Source organism: Limanda limanda, chromosome 11 (genome assembly GCF_963576545.1).
Source record: "Limanda limanda chromosome 11, fLimLim1.1, whole genome shotgun sequence".
Taxonomy (NCBI): Eukaryota; Metazoa; Chordata; class Actinopteri; order Pleuronectiformes; family Pleuronectidae; genus Limanda; species Limanda limanda.
Genome location: NC_083646.1, coordinates 3,380,364 through 3,393,022, shown reverse-complemented (window position 1 = coordinate 3,393,022; position 12,659 = coordinate 3,380,364). Strand labels below are relative to the sequence as shown.

General features: G+C 45.9%; 1 protein-coding gene across 1 annotated transcript in view; it reads left to right on the top strand.

Annotated features, from left to right (window-relative positions):
• Positions 1–10,368: 10,368 nt before the first annotated feature.
• The window catches only part of sema6e (sema domain, transmembrane domain (TM), and cytoplasmic domain, (semaphorin) 6E), a 68,660-nt gene continuing 66,369 nt past the window's right edge, over positions 10,369–12,659 (top strand). The window contains exon 1 of the mRNA XM_061082011.1: positions 10,369–10,527. Within this exon, the coding sequence (XP_060937994.1) occupies positions 10,386–10,527 (142 nt within the window). The 5' untranslated portion in view covers positions 10,369–10,385. The remainder of the gene's footprint in view (positions 10,528–12,659) is intronic.

Genomic DNA, 12,659 nt, shown 5'->3' with positions numbered 1-12,659 from the left:
TCGTCCTCCCATGTTCCACGACTCCTCAGTCCGTGATCCCCCGTAGCCGATGACTTTTCTTGTGAGCGACAGAGTTGTTAAAGCCATAAACTGAGATAAACTGAGCTTGAAAGCTTCTGGGCCTTTCAGTTTGTGTTTAGGTGACATCATCAGTGTGATCAGGGGTAATAAAAGCGAGGTCGCCCGCCACCGTCGGCTTTCTGCCCTGAGAGGTAGCACCGGCCTGATAAGACCGTCGTCCCATTTCCTCCTTCCTCTTCAGGCTCCGGCTGCGTGATGAGCCCGACGCTCCGATGTCAGGTTTGAGCAGGAAGGGCGTCTAATAACTAGAGATGCATGCTCGACGTGGAGAGACTGTTTGTCCCAAAGACAATGATAAAGTGTTTAATCTTCCCTGGTACAGCGAACCACACGGGCATGATGATGCCATTATCTCAGCCAGGCACTCTCGCCGAGAAGCTTTCGCGCTTACCCTTGATTTATATTTCCCTTCATCAGCATCGACCGCTCAGATTGCAAAAATCATTCATTTATAAAAGCAGGGCTCGCTGCTTTTGTTCTTGTCCAAGTGAAATTCACCGAATGTACTTTTGTCAGACGTTCCCTCAGAAGCTCTTCTCCCCCCCCACCCACCCTCCCTATTTGTCTTACCGGGGACTTAACGTGACAGGGATGGATCTCTGTGGGTGACGTCTTTGTGATTGCCTTCGCTAACACGGGATAAAAGCATTGGTAGAATCTTCACAGCTATTTATCTTCTTTGATCACTTCTCCACTGCGCTGCCTCCCGGTGTCTCGGCGCTGGGGTAGAAAGCTACTTTGGCTGTGACCTCATCTCCTTTCAAGACAAACAGGAAGAAGCAGGAGGCCATGTCGTTGCATCACCGTGAAATAAAAGCATGAAGACAACGTGATCGGTCGGAGGAACGTAGGAATCTGAAATCTTTCCTCCTCGCTGCTCGTTTGAAGAAGCCAAACTTCAGAGACACGCCACTCATAATTCACTTTTTCGTCGAAAGGGAATAAAAGTTCCGGTAGGTTGATAATTCATGCAGGATGTCTTTCAGAAAAATAGGAAGCGCAAAGAGTTTGAAATGCAAACGGTGCAGCTGAGCTAATTGGTACCACGGGGGAGATAGAGATCAAAGAGCCTCTGTGTTAATAGAGAAGTCTCACTCTCTTCTTTTTTTTTTTTTGTCCGCCACCGAGTTAATGGACACAAAGCCACCGTGAAGTCCTCGAAGCGGTGGTCCTCAGCAGAAGCCTCCTCGGCGACTGGCAAAGTGAAAGTTGCACGTTTCCATTTCCGTTTATTGCAAACAGGCAACGCACGTGTGGGCTCAGATCTAGTCCTTGATTCAATTATGGAAACCATTGTCCTCATGGAGGCAGAAATCAAGCTGTGGCACATGAAACAGCATCGAACGCACAATAAGTTTGTAACTCTCACTTCAAGGTTAGTTTGAAGGTCGGAATCCTGTCTTTTCATTTGTATAGTCCCCGATGATTCTTATTGTCGTTCTGCTGACGTGTACGATTTCACCATTTTTCCCGCCCACTGCAGTGAATGTTTACTCAGGCAAGTCTCTTAAAATTCTCCTCCACAGTGTGATCAAAGTATTAATTAGTTATTTTTGTTAGTATACATGCACATATATTCACAGACACACTCACAAACCAAATCTGATCAAAGCAACAGCAGAAAACCACTCAGCTCAGTGCTGTTGTGTTCCCTCGTGTTGGTTTCTGCACCCGAGGGAAACCAGCTAACACCACCGAAGCCTTTTAAAGTGACTCATTCTGCTCATTTCCAGCTTCATAATAGATTGAATGGATTTAAATGCTTTAATGTTCAGATAACACGACACTTTACTCGTGCTGCTCGTTGCCACAAACTCACCAAATGGATAGTGAATCCCTTTCCACCCAAAGTGTTCAACCTCAGCAGAACTGTTGTGTGACGGGTTTAGTGTCAGACTAGCTGCTATCCACACATTATGCAAATGGAGGCAAAGGAGAGAAACATCATGTCTCCTCTCACATCTGTATTCTCTTTGACTCGGAGCCCAGGCGGCCACGAGTGTCTTTGCATCGACTTGGTTGGAAAGTCCATCTCCTGGCAACCGGACAGAATCCCGTTGTTTCTCAGCTGTCTCCCCTCAACACAATACAGCTTCTTATCAGCATATTTCCATCCTGCCCGCTCTGTTGATTATCGGCCTCATGCAGCCAGGTTGTGTGTCTCCTCACGCCCTCGCAGTGGGTCAGCAGTTCTGTGTGAATCCTGACAGGCTCCGGCGACACAATAGTGTGTAACGTGTCGTGGGACAGGAAATTACCTCTGCTCTTTGCTCCTTTTCTATCAGCTGCTCTCCGTTGGTTTTCACATCGGCAGACGTCAGTGTACAGCCTCGGATCAGTGGTGTTGTGTTTCAATGATGTGCATGAAGATAAATCAGTTAACGGGAGGAGAACGCTAATTATCCTCGTACAGTCGTGTGCAGGAAGTCCCTGTTTACAGCACGTTATTTATCGGATTGTGAATATCTCGTTCTTAGTGGTGTTTTTTAATTCCTGTAGAGATTTTGGCTGGTGTAGCGCTGCATGACATGTGATTATGTGATTCTGATTTAAATTTCCCTACATGGTTAGATTGAGTAAACGTCTTTGCCAGGTAATGAAATGACACACATTGGTGCTTCATTCAGAGATTTCTTTAATTTCTTCCAATCTGGCAAGTTCAGGTTCTCGAGCACTTTCTCTAAACGCTCCGAAGGGATCGCCCCCCCCCCCCAGGCGATGAGTCGAGTCCCTGAAATAGAAATGGAAACACACAAAATACAGAAAACAACAACAATCTCTCTTTACCCGAGCTTTTCCCAAACCTTGCCCTGCAAACCTGGGCGGCGGGGGGGTATCCGATTATGACGCCCTTGAGAGAATGACGGTGCTTAGATTTCTGTCAATACGGGTTCAGGTAGTGTTTCTCAATAACACCCTGAATAATTGATGACGGAGAGATTGAGAGGAGGCGGGCGTAGTTAACATTCACTTTTATGTATGAAGAGAAGAGAGGAGAGATGAGGGAGGACGGCTCCGGACAAATGCCGCAGAGGATATTTTAAAATTGATGGTTTTGATTAGGTGACCCTGAGGTAAGGCCTGTTTTTGAAAATGCCATAAGCACCACAGCAGATTGAAGGTGGATCCTGACTGACAGGGGCCACGGGTCGGTCAGTGAGTTATAGGCCTTCCTCAAAATGAATCTAAATAATTAACAGGACTCAGACGGATGAAGATGATTCCACTGGCGCAGGCTTGATCCTCCTTCGACTGATGGTCCTCTGGGCTTCTTTCTGTTCAGCCGCTGCAAATAGACATGAAGACGATGGATGATGCCTGCAGCGGTTTGTGCAGATCGATCAGAGAACCGTCTCGCTGTCTGAGTCCTGCACGGATCCTCCTGTGTGTGTGAAGTCTGGCCCACTCGCTCTCTGTAGGAACAGGTCCTGGAAGCAGGACTGACTGGAGGGAGCGATTTGATACCCATTCACAAATCACTGGGTTTCAGTCGAGTAATTCCGTTTGTATTGAGCGTTGGACTCTCAGGGAGACACCATCAGGCTTCCCATGGGGACATTTCAATGAATATCGAGGCCTTACAAGTTTTTGAAAACAGATTCAGACAGACATGGGTTGTATTTGGAGATTTTGTGCAAAAAACACATGTTTATTTTATTATTAATGTCAGAAAATTGGTTCCAATCTGTTGTCTTCATGTGTCCCTTCGTCTCTTTAACTCATAAATAAGCCTCTGTCCCTCATGTTAAACACTATGTTTGAGTTGTGTTGTGTTAGAGAAAGCGAGAGACCAGCTTGTCTGCATCATTGTGAAACGGAAATTCACACGTTGAAGTAGCTGTTGCCTGGGAGCTTGAGCAACACCTGCTAGTTCTCATTATCAGATTCTGAACGTTGCAACCTTAATTAACCTCGATCTGCTCCTCCGACTCCTTCATGCTGGGGCCTCAGATTTGAGGGAATCAGGCCTGGAAAGTCCTTGAAAAGTCCTTGAATCTTAAAGATGGTTTCTGTGATCCCTGCATCCACATCTCCCTCCCGTCTAATGATGTCCGTCGGATCAGTTCAGAGCAGAAACGGTTTCCAGAACTTTTATTGGCTCTCGCTGTCAGCTCGGTCTAACTTTGACATCAATCAAGATCCTCCTCGGACGCTCGGGTATAAACTGGGCTCTGATCTGTGGGGATTCCTCGATGAGCACCGAGCGGAGGAGTCTGACACCCGGTGACAATCGATGGCCTCACCCGTCACTCGTCTGAACCGGGGGGGTGCTGAGGTTAGAGCCGCCTCCCCTGAGCCCGGGCTGAGTGGCAGTGATGGCGAGGAGGGTCCCAACCCCCCCCTGACAGACACAGCTCATCCTGGATGCCATCTTCCCCCCCCCCTCACTCTTTGCCATGGCACAATGCAGGCGCTGTGAGAATGAGACTACATTATACAGACAGCAGGCAGTTGACATACTAATCCAAGAACTAAAGGACTACAGGGACCATTGATTTTCTATTCTTGGTAAAAGGCGAGAAGCCAGCCATCACTCCTCTTCGACCAGGGATGCTAATGGACTTTTTAAAAATGTTGCCAAGGAGATATTCCCCCCCCGGAGCCATTCTGTTTCTGTGACTGCAGGGCCCTTTGAAAAATACTGAATTCTCCAGATTCTATATCTGACATGTTTGTATTCAGCCGCCCAGCTTAGATGCCTCAGCCGTGTCAGGTATTTACACACAGCGTCAGCCTGGTCTGAGACAGGTGACACCGGCAGTGTCTGAACATCGGACTTAAAGGAAGGTCACATAAGTATATATTTAAGTTTTATTTTTACTTTGTAAGAATAACTGGTTTTGAAATCCTCTCATTAAGCTTGAATAACGGTTAAAATCACTGTTATTGAAGGACCATTTTATGTGTGTATTCCAGATTCATCAAAGTGGAATTGTTAGACATGTTGAACCCAAAATATCAGATCAAAATCAGATTTTAAAGCAACACTGTGTAACGTTTTACTGAGCAACAGCGCCCTCTACAGCCCCATGTGGTGATTGATTCTATTGGGATCTATTACTGAGGGATGAAGTGGTTTCAATGTAGAGCTAAAACTACATCTATGTGTTTAGTGGAGCTCTGACTGCGTAGTCCCACTCATTGAACTCAAAAACAGTTAATATTACCCATAATCCCCGGCTTCCTGAAGCAGAGGAGCTGCGGCTTTAACAAATCCACCAAACTGCTATTTAGAATTCTTTGTATTTAAAGAGTTTCCTACTGAATATTGGAGATGAACTCTGGTTTTAACTGATCCACAGTTCAGCTTCACTCTTCAACTTGCTGGAGCTGATTTAAGGTCAAACAAAGTTGGCAAATATTGCTTTAATTTTTGGTCTTTCAAGGTTAATTATTAATTGTATCCTAAGTTGTAGCTACAGTAGAATGAACTAATTTACAACCAATGAAAACACGAGTCCATAGAATCCACCTCTTTGTCCCGTGGGGGTTGTTCCCTCAATTATTGCCAAATTCTCCTTAATCCCAATTCCAATTTGCCGCAATGACATTCACGTGGTTAACCATTGGAAACCTAATTAGTTCCTCCTGTGCTTGAGGGTTGAGTGAGGAGTTGAAATAACCTCTTGGGGTAAATGGGGAAAAAAAACTGATGTTAATACACAAAAGAGAAGTTTTGGTGTGGAAACAATATCCATCATCAATATTTACCAAACACTGTCTGTGCTCCTCGGTGGGGAAAGGTTGTTTCCCCCCCGTCCTGTGTTGTGTTTGAATGTCAGCTGTGACTGGGAGTGAACCCTGGGACGGATGTGCGAGCGCTCGGAGAATAACAGCTCAGCGCCGGCGGTGATGAGCTGTGTGATTCGTGTCATGGGACTCGGGGGGAGATCGGTGGTCTGATGAACCCTCCAGAACGAGGAAGAGGAACAATGCGGCTCGGGCCTCAACAGTGGATTGTTTGTCTCTCGGCGCACCGCTCACATCATGTGGTGTTTTCTCCTCCTGTCACATTAGAATTCCCATGTGGTTGTTTTGACAACAACAGAAAAATCAAAAATCATCAGGCAGGGTTTTTATTTTGTTTCTACGCTGGTCTGGAGAAGCGAGAGGGAGCTCGACAGCTTGACACCATGTTATCCTCCAGTAATGCTAATGGGAACCAGTGTGCATGGGGGCGTTAAAGGTATGGGATTCTGTAAAGTTATATATACACAACACAGACAAGTCAGTGGGGGTTTGAATAGTGTCACCGAGACACTGATGGATAATGATGTTTGAAAAGGCTCCAGAAACAATACACACAATGAGAGATGTGTTGATTTGCATGAATTATATAAATCACCTCCTCTGAGCATTTCCTTTTTAAAGGGGACATATTATGAAAACTATTATGGGCACTCAAAACAGGTCAATCTGAGGAGGGCTGCTTTTTAGACAGGGTAAAAAGGTGCTGTTTTAAATGATCCTTGTGGTCTTTTGACCAAAATATGTTTCAGACATTTCATTAAGACCCCAAGGAACCATATCAACTGTGGTAAAATGGGCATAATATGTCTCCTTTAAATGAATTCCATCCGTGGCTTGAACACAGATACAACCTCACATCCTGGACTGTACCTTTTCACTTGACTTCTCCTCCTCTCACTATGATCACGGTGTTCCGACGGTGACCTGCGACGCTGCCGCGCATCCACCGGCCTGCGGAGAGCAGAGGCTAATGTGGCTAATTGTGTCTGAAAATTGTCCAGGAGACCGGGGGTGCGCTCGCTCGTTATAATCTGACCGGTGTGCACGGCAGATACGAGAGGAGAGAGAGAGAGAGAGCGGCTTAAACATTTCCCCGGCTTCCTCCGAGATCTCCACCTGCACCGAGGCGAGAGGTGCGCTCCATTCTGCGGCTATCGGAGGCGGGTGGATTAGCCCCGGCAGCACCGCGGCCCCGGTGAGGTCAGGGACTATTAAGGGACCGACTCAGCTTTCGGATTAAGGCTCCACTGTTCGGTGGCGTGCGGCAGGTGTTGGCAGGAAGTGGACGCCCCCCCCCCCCGAGTCGACAGGTGCACGCGGTGCGATGCAGTTGATTGAGAATAAAATTGGACTTTAGATTTTAAGTGTGACGTTTTATGGGACCATTATCCCGGGCCAAGCGGGGACTGGTGTAGATAAAAATTTACTTGCAGGAGTTTATGCATGAATTTAAATGACTATGTCCTCATTCGTGCCCACCGATAAAGACTGAGTTTGTTATTAACGTCTCGTTTCTACATTAACCCACCGAAAGGCCAGGGGACGCCAGAATGATTCTGTGTGGATGCATCCGATGCAGCGTTGCCTGGTAATCGGAGTGAAAGTCAGATAATCGATGGAGCGCCCCCTGGCATCCTGGAGAAACCCGTGTCTCCTCCAAACAGACCCGACTGTCAACGCCTCCCAGATGGCTTAACGAGTCCATTTCATTAAAAACAATGATCCCTCTCGTCCCATAACCCCAGAACACAACACAGAGCACAGAGCAGGAACATGGGAGGAGATAAGCTTTGCCTTATTTCCCTCTGACAGCTGTCAGCTCATCAGAAACAAGCGCTCCCGCCTCGGACTGCACAGGAAGTCAGGAAACCATGAGACCTTGTGTAAGAAAGTTCAGACTTTGTGGTGCGGCGTAGCTTTTATTGTCACATTTACACGGGAGGTAATAACAGAGGAAGGTTTCTGTTGAGTCCATTCGAGGTGATACAGGTCAAACAGGATGTGCAGCAACTTCTTGTGAACCAAACTTAAAGCCTTAAACTTTAATAACTTATATTTATTAAGATTTGTTGGTAATGTCAGCAGAACATGAAGGTGACTAGAAGAAAACAAACTGTACCACATGAAATATGCTGCTGCCTTGCAATTCTTAATGCAGTAAACACTCTGTAACTTCTCTGTAATCCTAGTGAGTCTATAATCACTTGAAATGCGAAGGCGGATTTCTCTCTTCACCGTTAAGAAACTTGGCTCAGAGCTAACTAATTTGTTTTTACATCATCACAGACCTTTGTCCTCTCGTAGTCAACTCCCCTATTTTAATGGGAATGGCTCGGGGCCACGACGGTTCAGAAGAACCAGTTCTACAGCAGCTGAAGGAGCTGGTGTGTGTTTTGTTTTGCTGCGTCGGGTGTGAACCTCTGTCCGCCTGCTGCTTACTGACGCAGTTTTCCATATGTCGTAATGATGTGGCAGTCGTTTCTTTAATCCTGAAGTTGACATGTCCTCGTAGCTTAAGTTTGCTCTGTTACTTTAATCCAGCGGAGCTTGCAGAATGTCTCCGGCAGCAGCTCGGGATAATGATAAAGTCGTCATGGGGCAGCTTGCTCCCTGTCTCCTGGCTCGTAGTCGAGGTGTTAGCTTGACTTTCAGGGTATATGACGGGTTTTGCATAAGCTGACTATGGTTGTGTATCGTTACCACACTCTGCTGGCTGCTGGCTTCTTCCCCTTTTGCCCTGTGAGTCGTCAATAAATGTCAATAACTCCTCACAAGGATATAATGATGCCTGGATGTGCTGGTTTACCTTAAAGTGAATCAGAATCAGAAGGTATTTATAGCCAAGTAGGTTTACACCTACCTGGAATTTGCTCTGGTTATTGGTGCATACAATGAACATAGAAACATAAAAACACAATAAATAAACCACGCATAGGAAAAACAATATATATTTACTCACTATTTACTTCTTATTTACTCACTTTTTCTAATATTTATACAAAGTAACATTAATTTAGACATAAACAAATCCATATGAAAGATAAAAGACATAAAAAGTGAAGTAAAAAGTGAAATGCAAAATGCAAAACAGTGAACAGTGTCAAATTGTAATATGCAATGAACTATTTCTTATTCTGTGTCTTGGACCTGCATCGTGTTTAATCTCTGTTTTGTTCAGATTTTAAGCTTTTCAATAACAAGAGTCCTTATCATCCGTTGTCTCTTCTGAGTCTCTTTGGCATTTTAAGGGATTTGTCTCGGTTCCATCAGGTAGGAGTTCCTCGTTGGCAGGAAACAACAGAATCCCGTCCACATCGTGGCATATGAGGCTAACCCATCATGTGCACTGTCATCATACATCGCCTCAGGCCGGCCACACAAGCTGCTGTAACTCACAGAATAAACAGGAGCAGACGGCCGCCCACTCCTCTGGATTTATGGCGTTGCGATCATCACTTGGCCTCGTTGCTAAATGCAGCTTTCTCCCCTGCATTTAGATGAAGCAGGCTATTATCAATATTGATGACGGTTCATGTCTCTGTTGACTTACTTTCCTGTTCCCACTTAAAACCATGTGGCCCGTGTCTCATTGCCAAACCACACAGTGCAATAACCCCCCCCCCCGCCCGCCTGTTGAGGACACAATGCCCTTAATAAGTCGGTCATCAGGGTTTGAAGTTTATCTCAACAGATCCGTGTCTTCGCTCAGATCTGAAACGTGTTGCTCGTTCTCACGCAGTCTCTCTCTCATCCTCCGAGTTTCTCTACGTGTCAGAAGGAAAAGGTGAAGTGACTCTGAAAGGAGGCGGACGAGGTCGTGACTTCTTTACACGACACGAAGCCGTCACCGCTGCGTCTTCTGTCTGGTTCGCTCTTTTGTGTTCGTCGGAGGAAAACGTCTTTATCTCCGACTCGACCCTTTGCCTTTGTTCTGCTGCAGCAGCTCTGTAATTATGCAGATGGAGACATTCTTCCTATGTCTGGAGATGTACAATAAACGAATCACAACCTGTTTACCGGCCAAGTTCTCTGTGAACGTCGCACGTGTTTGTTTCCAGAACAAACGCTCAGAGCACAATAAATATAATAACAGTTGAAATTGAGATTTTTATGTTTTTATGTCTTATTTTAGTGGAGTTCCACTGAAATGGAATTCAGGGCAGATGCCAATACTCCGATTACATTACCTCTCTCATCTTTTCCACCATGTGCGTTGTGACTGTATACTTTGTGTATACTACATCTTACTGTGTACTATGTTTGGAGTATTTATATGTTCTTCTGTTTGCACCGAGGATCAGAGAGAAACAGCTTTTCCATCCCGTCTATGTCCTGAAGAGCAGAACTGACATTAAAGTTGACTTTGACTTACATATAATAATAATTTGGGTTTATTTTTGTCCAACCTACAAACCCACTTGATTACACTCATTGTGTTATTAGCTTCTGTTCATTCTGCTGTTTGCTAACCTTCTCCATCATGTCTCCTTTCAGGTGGGAGGGGAATCTGCCGTGTGCCATGTGTTTCTAGTGAAGTCTCATCTTCTGCCAACATGAGGCTGATGCCCGGCTCGCCTCCGCCCGTCCTGCCGCTCCTCCTGGCGCTCACCTTCGCCGCTGCCGTGCCTCAGCTGTCCTCAGGAGCCGCGCCGTTCCCCCAAGACCTGGAGCCCATCAGCACCGTGGGCAGAGACTGTGAGTTCAGACCCTGTCGTGTTGCCATAGCAATCTCCGTTGCAGGAGTGGATGTAAGAGTAAAGTGTGGGTCACTGATGTGTTGTATGTATCTCGTCCCCGGGGACCAGCGCTCGGTGAGGTGGACGTGTTTCAGGGCGCGTTCACAGCGACCACATTAGCATCGGTTTATTCTGCTGCTGGAACATCATGTTTCTCTGAATCTGTATTTTGTTGATTTGGTGTGAAAAGGGCAATTTTGAGTCTCTGTCTGAGATTCTGATCTGAAATATTCTGGAAAATGAAGCTTTTATGGATCAACTAGAAGGATTTGTACATGTCGTCGTTAGCTGTAACTTTTTGGTTCGTTTGTAAAAGTCAACGTGACTCGAACCACAAATAAATGAGCAACAACTGCTGATTGGATGATTTCTTTGCTTGGTGTGAACCAGCTGAACAGAACTGAAGGTTCCTGATGTAGATGTAAATGGGAAAATGTTGTGTTATATCTTATTTTAAACAAATAACAAGTAATACACTTTGCTTGAAACCTCCTAGATTGTCGAGCAGTAGAGCGCCTACTCACACCTACGCTCTTATGAAACCACATTTAAATCTGCTTGATCTCAACCAAATTACACACTTAAATTCAAGAGTTTACCAGCAGCTCCGAGGACGAGATACTGACTGAACACTTTCCAGACACCCCCCCCCCCTGTGATTCATCAGTGCCACCCAATCACTGGGGAGGTCTTCAGATCAGATCCCGGCTGCCATATGTAATGGCCCATAATTGAGTTAAAAGGCGGCCGAGACCACGGCCCACGCTCTGTAATTGATCTATCTGGAGGAGAGCAATGCAACCATTAGCAGAAATAGCCGCGCTAATAGAGCTATATGTGGCGCTCCGTCCCAGGTGTAATGGGAGCTATTTGTCACGTCTGGTCCCAGCAGGTGACAGCGGGACACGAGGTCGCTCTGGAGTGCGTGTCACTTCCTGTGTGAGGCGCTCGTCGGGCGGAAGTCGATGAAGGCGAAGCTCAGAGATGCTTCCTCTGGGACTCGCCTCGGCTTTTTGTCTCTTTGTGACAGATGAGGAGACTCGAACTCAATCCTTCAAAAGGCGTTTGTTATTTTATGTAAACTTGTGGAGTCCGAGCAAGAGGCTGATAGGAAGAGAGCCACGTACTTACAGGAAATCAATGCAAACTCAGGAAGAACATGCAAATTCCACATAGAAAGACCCCAGGAACCTTCTTTCACAACAATGCTAACCACTGCTGCTCCGTGCCATCTGTTTATTTGTTTATTTCGAAGGATCCCCAGTAGCTCTACCCTAAGACAGAGCTACTTTTAGTGGGGTCCACATTTAAGACATACATACAGATATCAAACATTTAAAACATACGTTAAATTACAAATATCAAAAGTTAAAATACATTAAAATAACAATCTTACAATTTTTTATTACAGATATCAGAAATTAACTTTGTGGTTATGCAATTTTACCTTTGTCATGATATAAAACACTGATATATCCAATTCCATAGAAGCGAAAACTGCAAACCATGTAAGAGAATACTACACATTTCTGTACAGTACATCACCATCTAGTGTCACACGTATGCTGTACCTAAGTTTTTGAACATACAATCATCATTTACATCGTTTGCTGATAGATTTTCTGACGATCGGATTAAGGATTAATTGCTTTAGCTAGAAAGATGGTGAGTCCAGGTGCTCGTTTGATTGCAGCAGCAGCCGGAGGAAGCTGCACGTTGCTTCTCTTCAGTCTCTCCTCAGCAGAGTAGCTGCTCAGATCTAACTGTGGACACGTCACCTGCTCTGTGATTCAGCCCCTGGGCCGTGCCCCCTGCTGCCCCCTAAACTTTAGAGGCTGTGAAAGTGCTGAGGAGTAATTAGAAAGAGCTGGTTCACCGGGGACCACCGAGCCGCTGGACCACCGAGCCGCTGGACCACCGAGCCGCTGGGAGTCTCCTCACCAGACAGAGCAGCGAGGTCCAGCGCTCTGCCAGACATTAGGCGCTTAAATCTTTGAACAGTCGATTGCAGACGAGCGTTCGGGGGGAAGTACGGCTCCCTGTGGAGCAGAGAGACGCTTTTCAGATTGTGGAGTATTTCTAGCGGGCATT